This window comes from Eschrichtius robustus, chromosome 2, assembly GCF_028021215.1.
Source record: "Eschrichtius robustus isolate mEscRob2 chromosome 2, mEscRob2.pri, whole genome shotgun sequence".
In the NCBI taxonomy this organism is placed as follows: domain Eukaryota; kingdom Metazoa; phylum Chordata; class Mammalia; order Artiodactyla; family Eschrichtiidae; genus Eschrichtius; species Eschrichtius robustus.
Window position 1 is genome coordinate 118417044 of NC_090825.1, and position 27073 is coordinate 118444116.

General features: G+C 47.1%; 2 protein-coding genes across 21 annotated transcripts in view; one reads left to right on the forward strand and one right to left on the reverse strand.

Annotated features, from left to right (window-relative positions):
• Window positions 1–3267, forward strand: part of LOC137759615 (protocadherin gamma-C4) — a 166431-nt gene extending 163164 nt beyond the window's left edge. For all 20 annotated transcript variants that reach the window (XM_068536056.1, XM_068536053.1, XM_068536047.1 and 17 more), the window contains exon 4: window positions 1220–3267. In XM_068536056.1, the coding sequence (XP_068392157.1) occupies window positions 1220–1446 (227 nt within the window). In that variant the 3' untranslated portion in view covers window positions 1447–3267. The remainder of the gene's footprint in view (window positions 1–1219) is intronic.
• Window positions 3268–5219: 1952 nt separating this feature from the next.
• Window positions 5220–27073, reverse strand: part of LOC137759619 (protein diaphanous homolog 1-like) — a 62022-nt gene continuing 40168 nt past the window's right edge. The window contains exons 2-11 of the mRNA XM_068536065.1: window positions 22803–22901; window positions 18547–18641; window positions 18120–18221; window positions 17663–17902; window positions 17401–17530; window positions 16539–16664; window positions 15724–15887; window positions 15455–15590; window positions 13451–13537; window positions 5220–7159 (exon numbers count right to left, since the gene is read on the reverse strand). Coding sequence (XP_068392166.1) covers window positions 7002–7159; window positions 13451–13537; window positions 15455–15590; window positions 15724–15887; window positions 16539–16664; window positions 17401–17530; window positions 17663–17902; window positions 18120–18221; window positions 18547–18641; window positions 22803–22901 — 1337 coding nt within the window. The 3' untranslated portion in view covers window positions 5220–7001. The remainder of the gene's footprint in view (window positions 7160–13450; window positions 13538–15454; window positions 15591–15723; window positions 15888–16538; window positions 16665–17400; window positions 17531–17662; window positions 17903–18119; window positions 18222–18546; window positions 18642–22802; window positions 22902–27073) is intronic.

The window sequence follows — 27073 nt, forward strand, 5'->3', positions numbered from 1 at the left end:
TGATGGTGGTGGTGATGGTGGCAGCAGCTGACGTTTAGTGAGCTCTTACCAAGTGCTTCACTGGATGAAGCACCGTCTCCTTGAATCCTCACAAAACCCCTATGAGGTAGGTACTTCTGTGCTTCTCTCGCTTTAACATGCATACACATCACCTGGAGATCTTGTTAAAATGCAGACTCTGAGTCTGTGATTCTCAAAAGCTCCCAGGTGACACTGAGCCAGGGTCAGAATTTGCACTTCTCTGGACCCCAGTTTCTTCTTGTGCAGGACGGGAAGCTGGGCTACGGGCTCTCTCTGATGTCACCTACTCTGACATTGTGAGCCTGTGCCTACATTGTACCTAAGACATCTGGTCCTGGGATCATCATCTTCTCAGCCTCTCTCCCCCTCCTGTATCCTCAGAGCCGTGATGAGGTGCAGGCCTCTGGTGGTGGTGGTGACCATACCCTACAGCATACACTTAAGATACACTTAGGCCTCACCCCTGCTCTCACCTGTCCTGGCTGGTAGGCCTTGGGCTAGTCTTTTACCTTCTCTGACCCTTGCTTCTCTCATCTGTAAAGTGGGGATAAGAGCACACACGTCCCTGGAGTGTTGAGTTGAGGTTAAAAGCCGTCGTGCATGTGCAACATCTAGCAAGGTGCTTGGCACACAGTAGGCACTGGTTGCTGTTATGGAATGAATCCGGGGAAAAGCACCTACTAACTCAGAACAGAACGGCTCAGTGCCCGCTCTGTGCTTGGCACTGGGTGGAATAGGATAGGAACCTGCACGGACCATGGTCTTGGCCCCCCAGGAGTCTGTGGTCTAGTGTGGAGACCAGAGAGGCTGCCTGGAGAAGGGCTAGGGCAGGGACTTGAGAGCAGTGTCTCAGCCCTGAGAGAAATGACAGCTAGCGTGTTTGAAGTCACTAGTCTACGTGCTTTACGTATGTACTCTTGGTTAGCCTTCACGAAAACCGGAAGAGATAGGTACTATTATTATCCCCATTTTGCAGTTCAGGAAACTGAGGAGACATGGGAGGTTAGGTACACTTGACTAGGATCACAGTTAGTAGGTAAAAGAACTAGGAATGAAACCTAGGCGGTCACTCTAGAGCCTCTTAGCCCTACCCCTTGTGGGTGGGATGGTGTGTCCAGTGCTATAACTGCTTGTGCTATAAGAGAGTAACTGTTGGGGACCCTGAAGTTTAGCCCCTGACCTTCCCTTGTCTCTGCAGAAGCCGCTGATGGGAGCTCCACCCTGGGAGGGGGTGCCGGCACCATGGGCTTGAGTGCCCGCTACGGACCCCAGTTCACCCTGCAGCACGTGCCCGACTACCGCCAGAACGTCTACATCCCCGGCAGCAATGCCACTCTGACCAACGCAGCTGGCAAGCGAGATGGCAAGGCCCCAGCAGGTGGCAACGGCAACAAGAAGAAGTCGGGCAAGAAGGAGAAGAAGTAATGCGGAGGCCAGGCCTTGGAGCCACAGGGCAGCCTCCCTCCCCAACCAGCCCAGCCTCTCCCTAGCTGTGCCCAGGCCTCGGATTTTCAGGGCTCACCCCCAGGATACTGGTAGGGGCCCAGGCCATGCTCCCCTTGGGAAACAGAAACAAGTGCCCAGTCAACACCCCCCCTCTGCCCCCAGGGGATTGAATATGCAAAGGGAGTTCTGCTGGGAACCCCCATCCAATCAATTGCTGTGCCCATGGGGGTAGTGGGTTAGTGTAGACACCATTTATCACACCCCCTTCAGCTACAGCTGAACTCCTCCATCTTCCAAATTCAATCAGGCCCATCCATCCCCTGCCTCCCTCCTCCCCGACCCACCCCACCCTCCTCCTCAGCAGCTCCTCTTTCTTAAGTTGTTTGGGGGTGTTGAGGTACCTGGTGACCTAAAAAGGCTCATAGTTCTGAAGAGTTGGAAGGGCATCATGACCTCTTGGCCTCTCCTTCAGTTCTCAAACTTCCCCCAAAGCATGGTTTGGTGCCAATCCCTTCACCTCCTTCCAGGACCTGAGACCAAGCTCAAGTTTTGGGAGATATGGTCACCATTCCCATGGTACTGATGCTTGCTGGATTTAGGGAGGGCATTTTGCTACCATGCCTCTTCCCAACACCCTGGGGACCAGTCTTTTGTTTTGTTTTTCATTGTTTGATGTTCCCACTGCATGCTGTGACTTCCCCCTCCCCAAACAAGAGACTTCACTGCATGTTCTAAGACAGTATGGGGTGGTAAGATAAAGAAGGGAAGGGCGTGTGTGTGTGTGTGTGTGTGTGTGTGTGTGTGTGTGTGTGTGTGTGTATGGGGGGATGGACAAAGCTTGATCCATCAGTTAACAGGGTCTTGCAGGAGGCTCTGTATGCCCCTAGGGTACTGACCAGATCCCCAAATTCCAGCCATAAGCCAAGCACCAGGCTGGACCCTCATCTATCATATACAGGGCAGCCCAGGCAGCCAGCGGTGGGCTGAGCTACGGGCACCAATGGATTTAAACTGGCATTATGGTCCAAGGAAGCTCCGAGCAGGTTTGGGACCAGGTCCCCTGGAGAGGTCAGAGGGGCCTCTGTGGGTGCTGGGTACTCCAGAGGTGCTGCTGGTGGAAGGATCAGTGTGGCCCCAGCAGGAAGGGAGGGCCAGCTAGACCATTTTTGGTCCCTGGGTTGGGAAGGAAAGGAGCTAGAGCAGGGACCAAGTGGAAAGTGTCAGCCCAGGATCAGGGCTTCTCCACAGGGCCCCTGCATCCAGCAGCCCCAGTCCTTCACCTCGACAGGTGCCATTGCTTCTCTGTGAAGGCCACTGCCCAGGCCCCCAGTCCGCCCCCTCGTGGCCAGAGCCTGGTTAAAGTCCCCCAGTGCCTCCTTGTGCATAGACCTTCCTCTGCCCACCCCTTCTGCCCCCGGCGTCCAGTTCACGCAGAGGGGCTTCGCGAGAACCCCACCCCGGCCCTTGCAGTGGTGTAGAGCCCCCCCCCCCTTTCGGCTGGTGTAGAATAGCCAATAGTGTAGTGCGGCGTGCTTTTCCGTAATGGCGAGTGGGCCGCGGGCGGCGGGCTCCGCGCAGCCGTCTGTCCCCTAATCTGCCTGCGGCGGCCCGTGCTGTGTTTTGTGCTGTGTCCACGCGCTGCGGCGACCCCCTCCCGCGTCCTGACTCCTCTAAGCGCTTCTCTTTGCATAGTCACGTAGCTCCCCACCCCACCCCCTTCCTGTGTCTCACGCAAGTTTTATACTCTAATATTTATATGGCTTTTTTTCTTTGAAAAAAATTAAAAGATTTCTTCTGAAAGGTTCACCGTTTCTATGTAAGAGATGGGGGCTCCTGGCATGTGTGGATGAAGTGATGAGCTCAGAGTTGTATGCTGGAAGACGAGCGGGATCGGGAGGCGATTATTGTGCTGCGTGTCGGTTTTGTGTCATTGCCCGAGAGTCTGTGTATAATTGTTAAATGCGGCAACACCGTCGTGCATATATAATGGTGTGCGTTGACCGTAATGGTGCTTGTGGATCTGTACCCCGTGTGTGTAATCGGCTTGCGGGTCCGCTGTGGGGGAGGGAATTTCTGAGCGCGACGTGGCAGCGTGCGGCCGAGGGTTCCGTTGTCTGTTTGCTGCTGTCTCCAGGCAGAAGAGGAGACCCGGGCGAGGGGGCGGCGCGGGCTGCCAAATAGAGCTGGAGAGGGGGCCGTGGACGTTTCCTGAGTTCCGCCCCTTCCCTGCTAGAATGACCACCCCGAGCGCCCTGCCAGGCTTCGCGGGAGGAGGGTGGACTCTCCTCTGCCAGTCCTCCTCCACACCCCTCACCTCCCCCATCCTCCCTCCCAGGGGGCTTGGAATGCGTGTGGGGGGGGGCGGGGGGCGGGGGGCCGGGGGAGGGCGGTGTCAAGGGGACAGAAAGGGCATGGCGGACATAAGATTGCCCGCAGGCGCAGATGCCCTCCCTCCTTCCTCTCTCCCTCTCTCTGTGCTTTCCATTCACTTTTCACCTAGCCCACCTCCCGCCTCCTCCAGCCTCCTGGAAGCAAGGAGGGATTCGAGGTTGCTGCCGCCAAAGAAGCTGCAGGCAACAGAGTGGGAGGAAGGGGCGGAAGGACATAAAGACAGACCCATTGGGGTTTTCAGGGGGGGTCGGTGAGGGCAAGGGCATGCCCAACCGCAGGGTTGGGGGTGGCTGTCTCTGGGCGTCCTCTCCCAGAGCCGGTCAAGCGGTCTGCCAGCTTCTGAAGTCTGTTGTCATGGAAACCAAGCCTTCCAACTAGGTAGGCATCTGGGGGCGGCTTTCTTGCGTGGGAGGAAGGGTGGTGTGCGTGGTTGCTGAGATGGAAGCAGGGTTTTGTTTCCAAGATCCAGGCTGCAGAGGGCGGGGTGCCGGGCGCCTGGGTTCTATTCCGGGCACGGCAGGAGACTGGCAGAGCGTGTGAGCAGCTGTGGTTGGTCCCCTAATTGGTATGTGTGCCTATACAGCTCTAAGCCAGAAACGCGTGGCCTCTGGGGGTAGGGAAGAAGGAGGCAGGGAACGCATCTCCACATCCCCAGCCATACTAGGGGGGCAGCTGCTCAGGCTCCAGGGCTACTTAAGAGGCTTTTATTTCCTGTTCCAGAGCCTGCCCAAATAGGTTTGCGGTTCCTCTCCGAGCCCTTCCCTGTCTGTTCTGGACCTGGTTTGTAAGATTTCTTTGTGCAGGTCACAATGTGCTCAAACAAGTCTGGCTCTGAGCATCAAGTCATCTGGAGCATGACCTCTGTCTTTTGACCTCTGCTGGGCAGGCTCACGTTTCCACCCCAGGGTAAGCCCTAGCCTGTAATGTGGTCTGTGGACACCAAAAGTGAGTGTGGGAGGGGAATACGGGAGAATGGCAGAATGGCAGTCATGGGTTTCCCTTGGCAAAAGAGGCACAGGTACTGCCAGGAAACTGCATGTGAAGTCTGGGGTCATGGGGAGGTGGGGTCCCAGAACTGAATCCAAGAAAAGGGTTCCAAGCCAAGAGGCAGCAATGTGGAAGGGTAGGGGGCTGAACTGGGGCCCTACTCCTTTACAGAGGGCAAATGGCGGGACAGAAGCCACTATGTATGAATCAGTTCTAGCCCTGCGCCCAACTGTAGTGTCCGGCACATGAAGGTGCCGGCACCCTTTTGATGATTTTGTCAGGTCAGTCGGGCTTGAGGCAGGACAAGAGTGGAGAAGCCTGGATGAGAGTGAAGACAAATAGTTCAGAAACTCACAAAGGAAGCTGTAAGGCAGTACTGTTTCAATGCTTTATTAACAGTTGGAAACAAACCCAACAAACTGGAGGTGATGACATCCCAGAAGCCCAAGAGGTGAGGGGAACAGGTTTGCATTTTGTCCCTTTTTTATTATTATTATTAAATGCATCTTAGCAAAAGTAGATTAAAAAAGAAAGGGTCAAAGCCCCAGATGTCAGCAGGGAGGAGGGGACCTAGGGGAGCAGCAGGCCCCTGCACCACGGTCCTCCCAGAAATAGCTCAAAGGAGCTGCTGTTGCCCCTTCACACACAGGCTCTACCAACCAGAACCCTCCTTCCGGGCCTCAAGGCCTCCCTGCAGGCGCCCTTAGGTCTCCTAAGCTCCCCCTTGCTCTAATAACTATACTTTTGCGCCAGGCCCTACCAGTGCCATTCTCTCTCCCACGGGTGGGAAGCTGAAAGGAGCACAGGAGGGCAAAGTGTCACCTTGACCGGAGAATCTGAGCTTCCTGTGGCTGGGACCGCCAAAGAGTCTGGCCTGCCCACTGCAGAGAAGAGAGCAGGGTGGGGCACAGCCTGTGCGCACTGCTCCAGAATGGCCAGTTAGCATTTGCACATTTGGCTTGATAAATATATTAAATTTATAAAAACTCTGTCGTTTCAGAGCTCCCACTACTCTCAGGCCTGGTCCAGCTCAACAAGAGAAGAGCTTCCCCTTGCCCCGGAGTCAGATGCTGGGGGAGAGAGTCTGCACTGGCCTCAAGGGCCCAGAGGCTTGAGGGCTGAGGTGGAGGTCCAGGGACTTGTTCAGAATTGAGGCTTGTGGGGAGAAATCCCAGGGACTCTGGAACCTGCCATCAAAGCCTCTTACATTATGGAGCGGAAAGGAGGAAGGAAGAGTTATTTTTCTTAAAAAAAAAAAAAAAAATTCATATAAAAATAGATCCTTTTGCAAAACAATTTCTCAGCCAGGAGGCTCCACCTCCCATTTCCTTGGAGACAGAGGATAAGGTGTTGGATGAGATGCACCAAAGCTCTAGGGAGGGCGTGAGGAGGGCCTGTGGCTCAGTAGCCTAGGGCTGGTGCAGAGGGTCCACAGAGGCAAGGGCACAGAGCACGGCAGCAGGCTGGGGGCAGGTCCCACCTGTGCCATGCCTGCCCGCCCTAGGCTCTGGCCTAGGCCACAGTAGAACAGATAAAAGTGGTCCAGGTTCTTTTTGTTTTGGGAGGCCTTTCCCAAAAAGTGGGATAAGGGGGATTTGCTCCCCACTTCCTTGGAAGCAGCTCCCAATGCCACACCCCTAGTAATAAACAACAAGAGCCAGGGGCAGGAAGAGCGGGGTGGTGGTGACAGCAATGAAAGGAGGGACAGAGCCCAAAGGTTCATCAGCCCATGCTGTTCTCAGGGCCAGAGAAAACACAAAAGAAAAGCACAAACCCAGCAAGACTGACCTGGGCAAAAGCCCACGGGAAAGGTAGGGGCTGAGAAAGCAGGTGGGGCCTTGTCTGAGATAAGGCCACGGAGAACGGAGGAGACACTTGGGGTTAAGGCAGCAAACACAGAGCCTGCTTTGGTAATACGAGAGCCAGGGCTGGCCGGGTTGGCCTCAGGCCTCCCCACACTGCCCTTTCCTTCTGGCCTCCAGGCAGCTGAAGCTGTGTGTGATGTACAGAGAGCAGCAGGCTGGAGACAAAGGTGGGGTCAAGGTGATGGGAGTGGCCACCGCAGAGGAATATCTCTGTGACCCTTCAGGCACATGCTGCAGGGCAGGGACAGTCTGGAGCTCCACTGAGGAGCTGCCATGGCCCCAGGACCTGGCTTAGCTTGCACGGCCGAGCAACTCCTTGGCCTCCTCAAGGATGGTGGGGACTTCCTCGCTCTTCTTGGACATCTTGGCAGGAACACAGGTCATGGCATCGTCCCTGGTCAGCACTGATTCTAGCTGAGATATGGCCGCACACCCGACCTTCCTGTTGCCTGCAAGAGAAGACGTGAGAGATCTCGTCCATGGAAGGCCAGTTTCGAATCCCTATCGATCTCTACGGCAGATATTCGGCCAGAAGCCATGCACACATGGCGGCCCTGTCCAGTTCAGAGGCCCTTCTTTTGAAGAAGGAGGGGAAGAAAGCCAGGAACACATGGAAGATACCTTTGCGGCGGGGAGGGGGGCAAGCAGGGAATATGAGAGTACAGTACAGGTAGGAGAGTTGAGTTCCTGTGTGAAAAGTAGTAAAAAGTTTGACTACAGCTAGACAGACACAACGGAGTTCAAGTATCAGCAGTGTAATGTAAAGAGAAGTACTCAAAATCTGTTTTCTCATTAGAGGGTTGTTGGAAGTAAACAGACTCAAGCTTAGTAAACAGTATTATTTTTGTTTTCTTGGCAGTTCTCAGGAAGCTCCTAGGCCAAAATCACTTTCAGTCAGCCCTGGGCAGGGTCGTCCCAAGCAGAGGAAGGCCTTCAGCAGGCGGCCAGAGGGACTCCCGCAAAGGGGGCAGCAGCCATGCACTGACGCCACGTGATGCCACACTCGCCTGGGTTCCACCAACCCTCCCCCTCTCTCGCCGTGCCCACACGCTGAGCTCTTTTCCGCCTCTTCAAGGGCAGCAGCGATGATCCAAATGTCAAGGGCTCTACAAGGTGTGCGATATGTGTGTGTGGGTGTGTGTAGGGGGAGGGGTAGTAAAAGGTATGTCAGGGAAAGCAGAGCTGGGGTCAAGGATGGCCAGGACGAACCCTACAAAGAAATCTTAGCCCAATGGGCTAAGGGATAGTTGAAGCTTCAGTCGCCACCCTAAATATGAGTTTCTGTCCTAACTGGTGGGCGTCATCCCCAAGACTCTCATATTCATTCATGGAATCCACATTTATGGTCCCAGTATCCTCAACAAGAAAGCCGTTCCTTGGGACCATGCCCAGCTCGTGCTGTCTGCCTCTTCCCATGCCCTACAAGCAGCTCAGAGAGACTGCAGGTCCCAAAGAGCTGCCTGCCAAGGGTGAAAGAAGCCGGACACAAAGACCACAGATGCTATAATTCCATTTCTGTAAAACCTCTAGAATGGGCAAATCCAGAGACAGAAAGTAGGTTTGTGGTTGCCCGGGCCTAGGCGAGGGGAGAATGGGGAGTGACTGCTAATGGGTATGGGCTTTCTTTTTGGGCTCATGAAATGTTCTGGAATTAGTGGTGCTGGTTGTACAACCTTGTGAATATGCTAAAAACCACTAAATTGTATACTTTAGAAGGGTGAATTTTAGGTATGTGATTTATATCCAATTGAAAAACAAACAAAAAACAAAACAGCTTGCTGGGTCATGGGAAAGCTGGGTGGAGAAAGCAGTGCCTAAACCTTAAAGAAGCAGAGACAGAGGAGAGAAGGCCAGCACTCCTAAATGCAGGACAGGGCAGCAGCAGGGCACGAGCAGGAAGGAAGAGGTCCAGAAGAGTCAGTGAACAAAGTGTCCACTTTGCCTTCTTGAGACCAGCAAAAAGCTTTAGGTGGGAAGGAAGCCAAACAGGGTCAGAGGGCCCAGGTCTTCACCAGGGCTGTCAGCCTCTGCAGAAACATGACCCAGAGCCACTGTGTTCACACGGCAGAGGCTACCCGCGGGTCAGCTGGGAGCACACAGCAGGCCCACAGGTTACCAATTTACAGGTCTCCTCCTCCTCCTCCCACGGACGCACAGGATTGTCTACCAAGAGGAGAAAGAATAGTGAAGGCCCTGGCTGGCAGGCAGGCACAGGGCTCATCTGGTTACTGGGGAAGGTGTGTGACCAAGACTCCAGGGTTTCACACAAACTACTCCTCGGATTATGAACGTGTAATGATGCCTCAGCGACGGACGGGGGGAGGAAAGGGGCCCGTAGGAGTGCGACTAGGATGGTCTCCTATCTATCTCCATCAAAATCTTCCTCAGACCTGCTGAGTTTCTGCTCTTTTTTTGGAATACTCCCTTCTCTAGGACCCTACTTGTCATGTCCAGAAAAGGCAGTAGCTTGATTATCACTTTGCTGCTCCTTTGAATTCAGTCACGAGCAGTTGAGCAAATATTCCAACTATATTTGTGTGTGTGTGACTCAAGGGGTAAGTATATGTTAAAATAATTTCTGACTCTGGACCCAGGGAAAAGGAACACTGGGTCTTCAGGAACACCTATCTTGGACACCATGGGAAAAGTCAAAGTACAAGTGTGAAGTATCTTCAGCTGTTTCTCTCTTTGGTTTCTTCCTCTAAAACTAAGAAGATACCAGTTGTACCTAATCAAGCACGTCTCTATATTTTCCTAGACTCAAAAAGCTTCTGATGCACTGCAAATTTCATAAAAACTGAGTGGATGGTAAGTCAGGAAAAACCAAAATTTCCCTTTTAAGCCTAGAAGGTAGGTATACTAGGCATGGACCTGATGTGGCCTAAGGTCAGAATCAGAAAAGAGAAAACTCTTGTTGGAACTGGCAACAGAATCGAGGAATCCTGGCTGCCACTCTGGCTTCAGGGCCACGGTTATGCTGAACAGCTTGACTATCCAGAAGACAACCTCTCCCAGCCTTTCCCTAACTTGGGTACTTGTTAGGACGATTGAAAAGAAGCCACAGAAGCAGATACATATTTTGACTCTATGGGACCAGGGAGGATTATCAACTCCTAGTAGTCCCACAGACTGTGGGGAAAAGGGAACAATCTCGCGACACTGGCCAAAGCTCTCTGAGGCCAGATTTCTAGAAGTTAGGGGTGAGCTAGATAAAAACACCAGCAAAATCAGACATATAACACTAGTATAGATGAATTAGAAAAAGGTTAATGATTTGGGAAAAAGATATTTATAACACACAGGCTAGGAACCACTACTAAGGAGGAAGTACTCTTGTTAATAAGCTTCCTTAGGGAAGAGGAAACTAGGACAGACGGGGCAATCATTACCATCCTAGAGAACTCATTATTGTCTACAACACTCCTAATTATAATTCCTGTCCTATTTTTACAAAAGTGGAGGGAGAAATAGTGGTGGTAGAGGATATACTCTTAACCTCTCTAGACAGGTGGTCACTGGAAAACTCCCTGAAGCAATTTCACCGTGTCCAGGGCTCTCCTTGCCGGAAGGCATGAAAGAGTATTTCTGGCCTACACAGAGGGCTCGCTGTCGTCTCCTGCTCCTCACATAGGCTTAGTGGAAATATTCCTGGACTTGGATTCACAACGGTGGGTTACAGTTCTGGCTCTATCATTAGCCAGTTCTGTAGATCTTGGCAAGACCTTATCTGGGTCTCAAGTCCTGTTACCTACGAGAAGGTGAGATGCTAATCACTGGAGGTCTTTAGCGCTGGTCCCAACTCTAAGGTTCTATCAGTGTAGGGAAAGCTTAGAGGGAAGCTGGGAAGTGGCAGAGGGACGGAAAGGGAGAGGGAGATGAATTTCTTTCTTTCCTTGACTTTTATCCCAGTGAGCAGATGGCCTGTATATAAGAAGCCACAATTCAGACATGGAGATAGAGTTGAGTCATTAAAACCACAAGCTGACTCAATCATCAGCCTGAAATAGTAGCTGTAATACAATCACATGGATTCTTCCCCTTGACACTCAAAGCATTGTTCTCCCACACCCTGCAGATCACAGCAGTTTACATGTCACTTTTAATGAACCAGCCCTGATAGTAACGCTCCTCTTCCAACCCCTCAATGGGTGTTTGTATACTGGTCACTCCCTCAGGTCTCCAGAGACCAGAAGATGTTTTTTAAACATTCCTTTAAATCCCAGGGCAAAGGCTGTGTCTTTCAATATGTACGGCTGCCTTTCTGGGACGAGGAGGGCTGTGAGGCAGACCTGCGTGATAGTGCTTCAGTTTTTTAGCTCAAATCAGTCAGTCAGCAGGAACAGGCAGAGACAGCCAAGCACTGGGTGGACCAGCTAAGTCCAGCAGCCAGTGAGGGAAACCTCTATCGTTTTACAATGTGGCCTTCTGGGTCCAGCCTCTTTCTTTTCTTCTCCTCTTAATCCTACTGTCACTGTACAAAAAAAAAATATTAAAGCTGTAAAGGGCCCTGGAGACCATTCTAGCCCAACTCTCATTTTAGACGTGAAGAAACTGAGTCCCAGAAACGTGTCTCAGGTACTCTAGACAGCATCAGTGGGATTTGACATTGGGTCTTCTGATGCCTACCTAGTCCTATGCTCTTTGCACGCTACTGTGATGCCTGGCCTTCTGTTTATGTTTAATGGAAGGCCATGTCACTTTCTCGGAAATGAATGTACCAATGTCTAAAGGGGTTACCAGGGTAACTAGAAATGTCTCCCCTGATTCTCCCAGATATGTTCGGTGTGTTTAGTGACCCCCTAGAGCCCAGAAAGATAAGGATACAAGATGGAGCCAACTTTAAAAGTACGTAGTTCTCATTTTCACCTTCTTTTTGCTTCAAAATCTCCTAGTCTAAGTCTCCTCCTAGTCCTTCTTGCACTGGGAAACAGTACTTTGACTGATTCAGGTCCTCTGCTGAAAGGTTAGGTTCTAACAAAATCCCTGCTTCCTCGGCCTATAAGTCCTGCTTTCTCACTTGGGAAGAAGTGGAGAATGGGGCCTCTCCAGTAGAGGGAAGCCACTGATGTCTGGCTGCCTGTGTCCAGGAAGCATCTGGGATTCTGGTTTAGTTCCACAGGAAGAAGCTTAAAAGGGAATTCCCCACCAAAAGTCCGGTGAAGGTTGGCACTTCGCTGAGAGGATAGAGGAAAAGAGGGAGAGGCAATGTATTTTTGTGTATCTAGAAACGCTTAATGTCAGGCCACATCACCTTATATATGGTGGGGAGGGAAACAATGTCGCAAGAATTCTAAAGACTAAACACACCAAAAATACCACTAGCTTCATACTCTACCCAAATCTAGATCTATATGACTAAACACGCTATCCCAGAAAGATCTAAGTCCATCACACTCACCTCTCCTCCCCTTCAGAAAGCCTGTACTCAGAGGGTGCCAGAAAATAGGTAAGAGTTGTAATGAGGGATTCTTCTGTTTAGGGCAGGTTCTGAAGTCCTACAGAGCCCTCAGAGGGAATTTCCCTCTGGGTATTCAGAGTATTGGCAGAAACAGGCAGTCAGCCATTCACGAAGAAACTCATAGTGATCTACAACGTTTGGGCCAGGACACTGACTCTGTGTGGGCTAACATGCTCCGTACCCTTGATCGTAAGGTCACCTTTACAGGCTGTGATGGGTACTATAGGTCCTACAGATACCACTGTTAATAGCTAAGCAGCGTCCAAAGCAAACCACACAACTCATCTGTACAATAACCTTGAAGTGAAGCTCCTATCACACAGGCCTACAGAATGCACCAGCGAGGGAACAGGGAACGTAGCTTAAACCACCTCAGAAGTACAAACTCTTAATGCTGCCTTTTCTGTGATGCCCACCCTTCAACTTAGGAAAGAAGCCATCATGCCTAGCCCCAAAGGGCCTTCCCCAGACTCAGTGGTGCAGGTCATGAGGAGTAGCTTTGGCCATACCTTCTTCTGGACCAGTCTCTTGGCCACCATATACTTCCCTCAAAGGCAATTTAACCGTTGATCCTTCCCCATACTAATGCCTGGATCATTTGTCCTCCTATCCCCATAATTCTTCTTAGAGGCTCTGGCTCAACATAATCCACTTAAATCTTCTGAAGGTCGGGGGAGGAGGCTGCGGGGGAGTAAATGGGGAAGGCAAGTGCAGTGGAGGCCAATTACACCCAAGAAAAAGGCGGCTTTCAGACATAGCACGATCCTTCGGTTGAGCTGCTCCTCTACATTCGTGCATCTGGGGAGAATGATGCCTAGCCTTCTCTCTATAGGATTCTATACTTTCTATTATTCTATCTCTTCTGCTTGTGAAGCTAATAGTAAGGACTCTTGACTTATTTTCTTTGTATTCCTACATCTAATGTACAGTTTTGAATTTACATCAGTTTTTTTGCTCATATACACAAATGCCTACTCAGATCTCTGTGTCCTGCACAGTGGTTTGCTTATTCTACGTTTCTGCTTCAAGAATGAGGAGAGATACGAGGATAATCAAATGTAATATCTGTTGTCAGTCCCTCAAGTCCTAGTTCTCCAAGTCAGTACTTTCTAATGTGGCTGGAAGAGGACTAGGTCATCCACTCTAGACACAGGGACTATTGTGGGGAAGTTTCTAAACCCTGAGAACATCACTACCTGCTCGTTAGCCCAAGACAAGCAGGAGCAGAGAGGCCTCACTGCCTTCCTTCAACACACAGGCTGGGCTCCATTTGCTGACTTACCCTGACGGGGTCCTCTCTTCCGCCGGAATGCTGCGCCTGACTGCAGGGCTTCCAGAAGACTGTCCATCACACCTGTCTCATCGCCCTCTGTCATGAACAAAAACGGAGATGTAAGCTCTTCAGCCCGAGCAGCACTCATGTGTTGAGCCCCACAAAAGATGCGCTGCTACTGCATGGCTTGCCCTCGCCCAGGTTCTCGGGGCTCAGAGCACACACAGGGCTCAACCTCAAGTCTCACAGCCCATGTTTACTTGTGTCTGTTTGAAAATGGTTAAAACAAAAGGTTTCACTGGTTACCAACCACTGCAAACCTTGGATAATTTTCCTGCAGTGCCCTCCTCCCTTCCCACCCCCATCAGAACTAGCACACAGAAGTGGAGACCTGCCTGCCTGCAAGACTGGGATACGTACAGAGACCGGGATTATGCCAGTAATAAGGAACTATATCACTCTCTATTTATCCTGAAGTGTTTCACTCCAATTTACATAAACCTCTCACGGAAAGCCTGGTTCCAGTTTCAGAGCAGGGCTGAGGAAAGATGAGAGACCACTGATAAAGAGTGTATCTCACTTAAGTACTGCCCCCAGTGGCTGCATCTTCCAGAAGTCAGCTCTGCATCGAAGAGGAGCTTCTGGTTGGAATACAAAGAGTTAATGTAGAATCCTTATTCCAGCCCACTCCGTTTCCATGGCAACAGCTAAGGGTGGTGAAATCTGAAACTGTGAAATCCCTAGGAGCCGGTAGGCTGCCAGCCACAAGGCTGGGCTCACTGCTCCCAGTGCCGCCTGCTGGCCGAACACCACCAGTGCAGCTGACCTACATTCCAACCTCATTTGCTTGCCCTTGGGGACATGGACCAGGGCAGGGTCCCCTGCGCTGCCTGACGACTGCGTGCAGCCTTCGTCCCACAAACCAGCTGGACTCCACCTTTCCCTATTACGTCCTAAACAGTAACTGGGGACAAAGCCTAGAGGCCTGGGGAGAATGGGGGAAGGTGAAGAATACTTGGTGTGGGCTTTTTTAATGGCATTACTAGAGCAAAGTTTGTGGCTTACATACAACTGGACTAAGGGCAGGGGAACTGCTTCCCAAAAAAGTATAAAGAAAAGACAGAAATGCAGGCAGTTCTGCTGCTTCAGGTCCCTGATCGTGCCACAAAGAGAAGTCCCCGGGAGCAGGAGTGTCAGAGCAGCCCTCGCCTCTCGTGCTCAGCAAAGCATGGATTCTTGCCAGACCCAGCAGCCCAGAGAACCTCTTTACTTAGATGGCTTGTAGCCCCTCAGGTTCAAGAAGGGTGGCACCAGCTCAGGGCTGTGTGCAATGGATGCTGGATTTCCGCTGCCCACAGAGAGAGCAGCCAGAGAGGGGCAGGGAGTCGGCAGCAGGAAAGAAGCAGAAACAGGAAACAGAGGGCCAGTAATTGAGGCCATATGTTTCAACAAAGACGTGCTTCTGAGAGTGAAATAGAGATTCTGCTGAAGAAAGAAGAGGGTGGCCAGCTCCCCCGCCCCCTTTCCAGAAGTTCAATCCATTTACAATCTGATAGGTGTGTACAACTGTGCTGAGGTACTGGGGACACAATACTTAGTGAAATAAGCAGAAAGAGAAGGCAAGCCATTAAAAGACAGGAGCAGGGCCAGGAAAACAGTTTGGGAAAAAGAACAAAAGATGTACTAGAGGGTATGAAAACCGGACGGGGGAATTTTTGGACAGGCAGAAGGCAAGAGTACATGTTACAGCAATACTAAATCACTGGAGAGATGAGACACAATGCAGGAACCAGCAACGGAGGGAAAAAACTGAGAGCGGAGCACTGGAACGTGCATGTAATGGAGTCGGGGTTAAAGTCCAGCATCAGGATCGTGGAGGAAGAAGGCTGCCAAAAATCATTTGCCAGGAGTTGAGCTCAGACATGAGCTGTCCTCGGGCCTCTAGACTCTAGACAGAGAAGCCTTCCAAATGTTCCTGTCTCAACCCACCGGCCCTTCGCCTTCGCTTCTTACCAGCATTCATGTCTATGAGTTGCTCTCTCTTCTGCTGCTTCTCCAGCCGCTCCTTCTCTGCCTTCTCCTTGGCCAGTTTTGCTCGCCGCATCTTCTCCTCTGTCTCCCGCCGCTTCTGGTTCTCCTTGACTGCTTGCTGTGGGGGAAAAAATGAACACGTGGGCATGTATGCACTCACACATGTACACACCCACCACCAACCAACGTGAACCCAGTGGAAAGTGAGAAAGGTCCACGAAAGCTTCAGTCGGCAGGTATACCCTTCTTACCACAAACATATTCTTAAAGTTGTGCAGATCCATGAAGAATTCTTCCACAGACACCTTCTTGGGGTCAAAGAGGAAGTACTCGCCCAGCTCCTTATAGAGCGTCTCCATGTTCGAGTGCATCATCCGCAGCTTGTTATACTGTTCCTGTGCATCCTTCACAAAGCTGTGCAGCCGAAGAGTAAAGAACCAACACCAGAAAGCAGACCCACTTCTCTAGCCCTGAGGACGACTCACAGATGTGTACTGGCATGCACAAGGATGCGAAACACAGCGCTGTTCATATTAGCAAAACCCAGAAGCAATCTAAACATCCAAAACAGGGGAATGGTAAACCGTAAACTATGGTATTCCTGAAGAATAGGAAGTGGCAGTTTAAAAAGAGACTGTTCTGCATATACTGCTACGGAAACAGGGCCAAACATGTTAAGTGCTAAAGCAATACAGTGCAATTTTCACTAAAATAAATTCATTAGGGTGCAAATCAGAGAGAAGTCCAGTGGCAGTGGTTATCTTTGGGAAGGGGAGGGAGAAGGGAATATGTATGTGTGTGTAGTATGGGGTGTGTGTGTCTGGCAGGTGGGGAGACGGGGCAGAGGGCAAGGTCTCAAGGGAGACTTTTACTTTATCTGCATGGTTTGATGCAAACCACAACAATGAGAACGCTTTCAAGAACTATGCATTTAATGAAAAAACATTTTTTAATGAAAAACAATTTTTTAAGGAAAAATTGTATATCATCATATCTATCCTGTTGTCCCCCCACTGGAAGTTCTTTTTTTTCCTAGGGGGCAACTCCCTCCTTTCAAGAAAGGATATGGTCATTTTTTCAACGAACTTGTCTTTCTCATCTGTGGCAGCTGGAAAATTCTGAATATCACGTTCCACATCAGAAATTTGTTTCTTCATCTGATCTAGGTTCTTTTGCAAGTTTTCAGCAGAGACTAAAGTAGACACAAAAACAGACAGCAAGAGCTTACTACCTCCAGTCTCAATACCCTATACTGTTCTTCAGGGCACTGCTCCAGTCTGTACATCCAGCTGGTACTTAACTATTTTAGTCCTCTTACGTACTCTCTAATTGTTTCACACAGCTTTTCAGTGAAACTATAAATTATCTGATGATTAAACCTCCAGCCTCCATAAGCTGTACAATACTAAGAAGAGAAGAGAGGCCTCATTTAATTTAACAAGAATCTATGAAATCCCCCGGGATCTTGGTCTCATTTATTTTAGAGAACAGGGTTTGGGAGGAAGGAGACATTACACAGAAATATAGAGGGTGGGCAGAAATCTGTTCCCATTTCTACTGAATGCTGCTTTTTCTTTGCTTAGTCCCAGGACGGTGAGGCCTGGTTTTTGCTAATCCAGTCCACGCTTTCTGAATGAGAAAAACTGTTGACTTAAACTAAAAATACCTGCCTTTCTTCTAGTTGTTTTTTGGTGTCTGGTGTTTCCCTAGGAAGGGAAAGAGTGCTTCCCATTTCTGTACATGAAGACCTCTCTTCTGCCCGATACTCCTCCCTGTGGCTTGGACATCATGCCTATGCTCTCTCCCGTTCCTTAAAATTCTCTGAACTGAAAATGATCTAAAACCTAGACTGAGTCTTCTTTCCCTACCCTGTGCAGAGATCTCTGGGGCTTGGAACCACCTTCTAGCTTCACCCCAATCTGCCTCACCTCGGCTGGCTTTCTCCACGTGGGCAAGCTCATCTGGAAACTTGAGGACCTCGGGATAGTTATTCTCACACAACTCAGCCAAGAAGTGCAACAACGTCATCTTCTGATCTGTGGACTTGGTGTCTCGAAGCTTGGGGGAAGAGGAGAAGTGGTGAGTCCTGACACACCCACGATCACCTCAGGCCGACAGCAGTCTGCCACACTGGGCTCCTAGAGGCCACGGCCTTCCCTTCCATCGTCCCGCTCTAACCCCCTGGCTCACCTTACAGAGGAAGCTGATACTGAAGCCAAAAGCACCAGCATTCCTGGAACCAGCATTCATATAGTTTCCAACAAGCAAGGTAATCTCCAGGAGGCTAGAGAAGTTCTCGCTCTTTCGCAACTCCTCACATGCGGCAGTGACAGAAACGATCTCTGGCTTGATATTCTCCACTTGCTCACTGAACTGCAGCTTGAAGAGGATGGCATTGAGGCGAGGCCGCAGGCGGGGCACAGCGCCCATCTGGGGAGAGACAAGCAGTTCCATCATAGCCAACAGAGAGAGAGGAAAGGAAGAAGATACAGGCTTAAGCCTCCTATGGCAGAATCTGAGTTCCAGAGTAGGGAGGAGAAAGAGAGAAAGATGGGTTCAAAATAGACAAGAGGCCAGGAGCAAGTGCCCCGGATGCTCTCGGGGAGGAGGGGGTCAGAGAAGAGTCTGTGCCACAGGCCTCACTCACCACCACGCCGAACTGCTCTGACTCAGCCAGATCATCATATTCGTCCTTCAGTTCGGAAAGCATTTTTAACTGCTCTGGCTCTGGCATCTGCTTAATGAGGTTCTGCAAGACAGAAGGGACTGTCTAAGTTTGAGGGGGATGAGCTGACAGCTTGAGCCTCCTGTCAGTCCCTCACTCTGCCCAAGGACCACTAAGAAGGAGACATGGGCTGGGGTAGGGGGAGGTGGGGGAGGCAGCTAGTGAGATGGCAGGACTTTTGAAAAATATACCAGAAATAACCTGATCACCAGAGAGATGGAAGCTTATATAAAGCCAGCATTCTTTAAGTCAACGATGCTTACAGAGTCCGCATCGTCTAGGCAGAGAGGAGACAGAGCTAGTGTACAGCAATGCAAAGAGCCAGCTCCAGAATGACCTTGCTCCTTACCTGGATCATAGATTCAGTCAGAACAGCCTCATTCACCTCCAGGATGACATTCTTAATCTCTTGATAGGGCATGCGGAAGGAACCCAAAAAGATTGCTGCCAGGAAATGAGATATAAAGACATGTTCTTCTCAGTCTCTTCCCCCTTCCAGCCCACCCTACAAACCTACGCTGGACAACTTTCCTAGGAGTGCTCTCTTAAAGTCATGATCACAAACCTCCACCAGCTCCCCACTGCCTGTAGAGTTAAGATCCAAGGTCCTGAGCCCAGTGTTTAAGGTTCCCACCTCCCAGCTTTCCCTCCCACGAATCCCCACATTTATGTCACACGCCAGCCACACTGTTCCAAGCACCACGTTCTACAAACACCTTGTCTTTGCTCACACAGGAAGTCTTTGATCTATCTATATACATCAAAAATGTTCACCCTGTTCCTATTTTAGTTCCTCACTCCCTTGACTCCATCCTCAAAGCTGCCACTGCCTTGAAATGCTCTGATTCTTAAATTGCCACATCCCATTCCCCAACAAACACTTCCCATCCTTTCAGCTCTCTCACTCACTAATCCCTAAATTGACTCTTCAACCTCATCAGAGTGCTCTCTTGCGTGCTCTCTCTCTCCCACGAGAGAGATGCCCATTCCATTTTCTCTGAATGTCTCAGTTCCACTTTGCTTTCTCTGTTTAACCTAGACCCTGCCTGCAGTCTACCCTTTCACTCCCACTCTATTATTACTACTATTCTTATTCTCTTGTTTCCTTCTCCTTCCAGTCCTTAGTTAACCCAGCCATCTCATACCTCTCCTCTTACACCTGGGCTGATGAACACTGCAGATCAGATTCTATGAATCTCAAGTGGTACCAGTGATGGTGGGGAATCCTTCTGTGTGTCCCTAGTCCACGCTCTCCTGGCTCTCTTGGCAGCTCCTCCATATAAAATATCCCCATTCTCCCAAATGTCCTGCCACTTCCCCATTTGTTCTAAAAAGGCCTTGCTGCTTTTTACTGAGAAAAATTGAAGCCATCGGTCAAATTACTTGCTAAGCTTTCTCTCATGCCACTTATAAACTGAGCACTGGGGGCCCTCAGTTGGAACCAGACTAGAAAAGGCTCGAGTAAGGGCTATTTTGGAATCATCTAGAAGAAGACTTGTGCCAACACTTCTGTAAGCTTAGCAGAACTATATCCATATACTCATCCTTTTCTCGTGTTTCAACAGAACAGGTAGCCCTAAGGACCTTTTCCTTCAGCATATACAGTGGGCCTTCCGCATCTGTGGATACAGAGGGCCAACTATACTACACCATTTTATATAAAGGACTTGAGCACCCATGGATTTCGGTATACGAGGGGGGTCCTGGAACCTATCCCCCACAGATACCGAGGGACAACGATATACACGTTCAAGTTTTTCCCATCTTAAAAAAAAAAATCCTCCCTGATCCAACATTCTTAATTACCAGCTTCCTTCTTTCCTTCACCTTGTAACATTCTAAAAATATAACAGTCTATTCTTGCTTCCACATTCTCATTAATTCTTCTGTCCCCACAAAGTCAGTGAAAAGATGACAATCATTTGTTGAGTGTATACTCCATGTAAGACCTAGTATCTTAAACACAATCTACATATATGATCTCATTTAACCCTATTTATAATAATGTATAAGTTTGTATTATTAACCACAGTTGACAGAAAAGGAAACATACTTAAAGAAGTTAAGCTACCCGTCCAAGGTCACACTGCTAGTAAGGGTTGGAGCCAGGATTTAAATACAAACGGATTCCAGAGCTTCTGTTCTTAACACTTATGCTATACTAAAATTATTCTTGCCTAGGTCACTGACTTTCCTAATGCCAGATCCAAAAGACACCTGTCCTGTCCTGATTTTACTTGACTACTACGCCCACTTCTTAGACTATGTCAGACTATTTTTCTTGCTGTTCCTTTCCAGCCTCCTTTGAGGTCTCCCCTTTTTGTTACTTGCCCCCCCCCAAATATTAATGACCTTCAAGGCAAATTATTGGCTTCAACTATGACTCATATACTATCTCTTAAATTCTTATCTCCAGCCAGACATTCCTCCTGATTTCTATACCCAAATGCCTAATACACCCATCCTGTTGGAGGATTCCCACAGGAACCTTAAATTCTATCCTAAAATTAAATCAATCATTCCTACCTACCACTCTGCCATCTGTCACTCATGTCCACCATTTCTCCCACAAAAGATAGAATCTCCTCCTGCTGGATTTTCCTATTCAATAAGTGGTACCACTCTCTATAGAGTGATCTTAACCCAAGAAAACATCTCCTTTATCCCCTCTATCAATCACTAAGTTCCATTAATTCTATCTTCTTAATATCTTCTGCCTTCCTATTCATTCTCACAACTTAGTTGCAGGCCTTGATCACCTCTCGCCTAATTTAAAGCCATAACATAACACATCCCTCTGCCTAGAGTCTTCCCCTACCCTAGCAATCCAGCCTCATAATCACTGCTGAAGTAGCCCTCCCCCAAATTACATAGGGTTGTATCACTCACTTTCCTGACTAAAATCCCTCCAATAACTTTCAGTTTTCAGGATAAAATACATACTTCTTAGCCTAAGCCTATCAGACTTCTTTATGATCTAGCCTCTATGTCTATTTCTTGAAAGCTTCTTCAACCACCACTCCCCCACATATGGCCTTTACTCAGCTGTACTCAACTACTTGCAGTTCTTGAACTGCACACATGCCTCTGTGCCTTCATACATGCTGATCCCTCTGCCTGAAACAAGCCAGCCCTCACCCTTCATTTAGTTTGTTGTAAATAGTTTTAAGCAGTACTTCATTTAGAATGACTGAGCTCCCTCCAATACTCCTCCCACTTGATTTAGATGCCCCCTTGCCCAGTGCTCTCATAAGCTTCCTAGCACACCTCCATCATAGCACTTACCAACTTGTGCTATAACCATTATTTACTTTTCCGTCTCTACCAGACATATGGCTCATGAGGATAGGGACTACCTTACTTAGTTTTGCATCCTCACCATATAAGAGGCACTTAATAATCATTGAATCACTAAATAACACCTAGACCCTCCTAATCTCAATTCTCTTCCTAAATTCTGTTTCCCATATTGATATCATTCAACTGGAAATAACAATGTACTACCCCACGGTCTTTTATCATTTTCTAAAATAACAACTGCTCATTTTAATGTTGCTAGAGATAATCTTGAGAAGAGGAACTATCTCACATCACTTTAATTTCCATAAAAGGACTTACCTACAGACACTATTTAGTAATATCTGTTGCCAATGATCTAAGATTATATAGTCAAGAATAATCTAAAGGCTTACTGTTCTCATTATATCACTGACTTTACTTGTAGGTATGTGTCCTCATTACCTGTGTGATCTTGGCCAAGTCATAACATCTGAACTTTAGTTTTCTCACTGGGTAAAATGGGGACAACAGCCATGTCACTGGATCATGAGTGGGTTTTATGGAATACATACCCTTTCATCTCTGGAACACACACCTAGTATGTGCCTAATAGAGCCTGAAACCTGGCAGACCCTCAAATATTTGTTGAACAAATATTAAATCTTCATTATGCAACATAAAGTAAGGATATCAACAGTTGAAATGAACAAAAAAATGATCATTCATCCTGATCATTAAATACGACCTATATCAACTCTGCAGAGGAGTTTCTGATCTGAAATTTGCCACCAATCAGTTATGAGTATAGGTAGCAAGTTCAGAACAGAACTCTTTGACGTTACTGATCCTACTCTGAGAGGTACAGGATTCACATTATTTATTCTAAACTACAAAGTTACTTTAGATTTAATGGAAGTCAAGCCAGTCACCTTTAAAGGAAATACTTAAAAGAAAATGAGAAAGAAGGAAATGTGCAGTGGCTAGAACATTTGTGTTAGATTTTCTGTGGATGCAATGGAAATAGTAAGGGCTTTGAAATAAGAAAATATGAGGTTCAACTCCCAGACCTGCCTCTTACCCGCTATGTGACTAGGCAAATTCCTAAAAGTCCTATTAGCTTTTATTTTCTTGCCGTAAAACTAGATGCTAACAATCTTGCAGTGCTATTGAAGGGATTAGATATCAGGTATTTACTATGCAATACCAGGCATACAGCAGGAACTAACAAATGGAAGTTTCATATCAAGGGACCCTGGATCCACCAGAATTAAGCTCTTAGAAAAACTCCTTCATATTTCAAATTGCTGAGATCACAGAGTTACTCACAGAGATTCTGGGCTGTCTTTGAATCCAACACCTTTAACTCTTTCACTTTTTTCTTTTGCACAGATTTCTTTTCTTCTCCACCTTCCTGATCCTTCTTGGCTAGCAAGGGAAAGATTAGAAAAGTATGATTAAGGACAAACCACATCTATGTCTAAATGAACTACTGTCCCAGCCTAGAGATACTCTTCACTTCCTCTCTATTAGTAATGGTCTTCCTATTAAATTCCTTCAAGGATAACCTCCTCTTTAGCCACCCACCCTTCTGTTACTGACTTCCCCCTCCAGCTATAATAAGTATATCATTTTCATTTCTTTAATAGTTAGCAATAATACTTTCCCACCCATAGCCTATCTACTTGTAGGGAACAGCAAACTTTCTTTCTGTAAAGGACCAAATAGTAAATATTTTAGACTTTGCAGACTATGTGGTCTGTCTCAACTGCTCAACTCTACCACTACAGCATGAAAGCTGTCACAGACAATACATAAACCAATGGGCATGACTATGTTCCAATGAAACTTTACTTACAAAAACAGGTGGTCAGCCTAAGGGCTATAGTTTGCCAACCGCTGTACTAGAGTCTTCCACTGTGTTATCCTTTTGTGCTTATTATTACTTATCTTTCAAGTTCTGTCTTGATCATGAATTCCCTATAAACATTTTCTTGATTTCCCCAAATGGTTATGATCTCTCTCTCTGAATCCCCACTGAATGTGATACTTTTTTATAGCAAGTCCTCTCACTGACTTTGTCATAAGCACATATAATCTCTCCTCTATAAGATAAGGACTTTGTTATTCCTCTTTGAAAAATCTCATGGCATAAAAATATATTCCTAGTATATAAATATCATGTTGCTACACACACAGAAGGTATAATATACTGCTTTCCTTCTACGCTCTTCTCAGATTACCCAAAACCAATGTATTCTTCTCTGATAAATGTAGTCACTCTCTGCTTTGATTAACTAATTTTCATGGTATTTGTTACTTAGATTTCATTCAACAATTAATAATTCAATGTTCATGACATTTCATATATATCATCTTGATCTTTCTAAATCCTGTGTTACTTTTTAAGTGTGGATACCTTCCCACCCCATTTGGATTTTGAACTTCAAGAGCATGGGCAAAGTAATTCTTCACTATATCACTCCCTTAGCACCTAGCATGACAGCAACATTCTCTCAAAAATGATTTACACTGGGCTTCCCTGGTGGCGCAGTGGTTGAGAATCTGCCTGCCAATGCAGGCGACACGGGTTCGAGCCCTGGTCTGGGAAGATCCCACATGCCGCGGAGCGACTAGGCCCGTGAGCCACAATTACTGAGCCAGCGCGTCTGGAGCCTGTGCTCCGCAACAAGAGAGGCCGCGATAGTGAGAGGCCCGTGCACCGCGATGAAGAGTGGCCCCCGCTTGCCGCAACTAGAGAAAGCCCTCGCACAGAAACGAAGACCCAACACAGCCATAAATAAATAAATAAAAATTAAAAATCTTTAAAAAAAAAAAAAAAAAAGATTTACACTGCCTGTTGAGAAGGATTCAGCAGCAGATAGAAAGAGAAACAGGAACTGTTCTGGACAGACAATTGTAAAATATTTTGTCAACTTTTCAGAAAGCCTTATGGGACTATCTCTTTAAGGAGTATCAAGAAAGTGACAAAGCTAGTTGCTTTTGAGGAGAGGAATGGCGTGCTTGACTATGGAAGAGGGAGGAATACTATTCAACACAAACCCTGTTATACTGGTTGAATTTTAAACCATATGAAAAGTATTACCTGGTATAAATAAATAAGAAAGCGAACAAAAAAGGAAGTTATATGGCAAAAGGTACAAGGAACTATTAATAAAAAAACACATCCTTTGGCTTGAGAGTTCTAACTTGAAGAAGGAAAATGCTAAATAGATGAAGATTAGTTATTTAAATAAAGACTTATTGAGTACCTGCATGTGCCAGGCTCTGTTCTGGGTACCAGGAATAAAACAAAACAGAAAAATAGAGAAAAACTCCTGCCTTCATGGAACTTATATTCTAATAAAGAGAAAATAGACAATAAACCAGCTAATAGATAAAATAGTACATTAGGTGGTCATAAGTGCTATGAAAAGAAAACCAAGTAGGGAAGAGAACTGGGGGATTTGATGAGGGAACGGATTATAACTTTACCGGGATGACCAGGGAAGGTCTTAGTGAGAATGTGACATGACAGTAAAGACCTTTTAGAAGGTGAGAAAGCAAAGCAATTCAGGCAGAGAGAACAACAAATGCAAAGGCCTGAGACAGAAGCAGGCCCTGATGTGCTAAAGGAAAAGCAAAAAGGTCATTATTGGTGGAGTAGATGGAATGAGAGGGAGAGCTGGAGCTGAAGTCAGAGAGGCCCTAAAGACAGATCATATAAAAAAATGAAAACCATGGGTAGTCAGATAAAAATTTAGACTTAAAACATCCAGACTGTATCACAAAACCTTAGACGCAGAGAGGCAAAGTACAAGTAAATCTCTCATTTTATACAGATAAAGTGAAAAGATACAGAGTCACTGGTGATGTTGAAAAATAGAAAAAACAGATTCAACTTTTTGCCTGGCAATAAGAGAAAAATAAATGAAAAGTATAAATACAAGAAAGAAAGGGATGAAAAAGTCCTTTCTGTGGAAGATATAACTATATGTAGAATTCAAGACAACTACTAGAAGTAATGAAGAACTACTAATGAATAATTCAGTAAAGATGACAGATAAAAGACAAGCATATGGGTTTCCAGTTTCACCAAAATGGAGTAGCCCCATGTGGAGGAAATACTATTATATTTAAAAATTGGGGAAGGTAAAGGGACCTAAATGGAAATACAGTTTCTACACTTCACGCGGACTGGTAAAACACTGATATCATTAGACTGGGAAAAGTTATGTGTGTATAATGTAATACCTAGAGCAACACCTAAGCAAACTGTATAAAGTGATATACTCAGGCATTATAAATAAATTAAAATGGAATAAAAAATATTCAAAAAAAACACAGAAAAGTAAGAAAAGAGAAAAGGAGGAAGCATACAGAAAACAAATAACACAGTGGCAGACTTAAGCCCTAAAATATCAGTAGTTACATTTAATATAAACGGTCTAAATACACCAATTAACTGAGATTGGCTGTAGTGTAAGTACCTGACCATTTGTTTTTTTTTTTAATTGTAATATAAGTACCTGATAATAAGCTTTTGATTGCTGAGGCATCCACTTCAAAGACATCCATCTTGAATAAACATATTGCCAGCTACACAACTAGATAAAGAACCAGGCCACCATCCATGAAGTTCCCCTTTTAGAAAGTCGTGGGTGACCTACATAACTGATCATTAGAGGGACCCTGTTTTTCCTTTTGTGCACTTCAATTCCCGCTCTCATGTTTTAAATTCACCAATAAAGAGTGAACCCATGAAACCCTAGGCACCTCACCCTCAACCCCAATAAAGGCAGAAGCCCAGGGATGACCTGCAGCCCCCTACCCATCTCTCTTCCTGTGACCTCAATGTGTGGCCTGAGACAGGTCATGTCAGGACCTGTGAGCAATAAAACCTTGCTTGTTCTCTGATGCTTGTTGCTGAGGTGCATCTTGCAATCCTAATAAGAACCATAAGGGCTGGTCCAGCCACAACACTGGCCCAGGTGAGTGCCCCCAGGCATTCCCAGGCAACAGCATTAGTAGGCTAAGACCTACACAAAACACGGCAGAGTGGATTAACAAAAGACCCAACAATATGCTGTCTGTAAGAAACTTTCTTCAAATACAAAGGCTGAATGTAAAAGGCTGAAAACAGATATACCGTGCAAACCTTAATTAAAAAAAAAAAAGTAGAGTGGCTATATTCTATCCAGTGAGTAGATTTCAGAGCAAAGAAAATAGCTGGAGACAAAGAGGGACATTACATGATGATTAAAGGATCAATCCACCAGGAAGACATAACAATCCTAAATGTGTACGCACCAAACAACAGAGCCTTAAATATAAGAAACAAAAACTGATAGAGATGAAATGAGGAAACCAGCATAGCCAAGCCACAATAATACTTCAAGGCATTAATACCCTATCTCAGTAATGGGTGGAACTCTATACAAAAAATCAACAAGGATATAGAAGTGAACAGTAAAATCAATCAACAGGGTCTAATTGATATATACATACATAGAACACTTCACCCAACAACAGCAGAATACATTTTTTTAAAGTGCTCACAGAATATCCACCAAGAAAAATATCCACCTGGGCCATAAAAT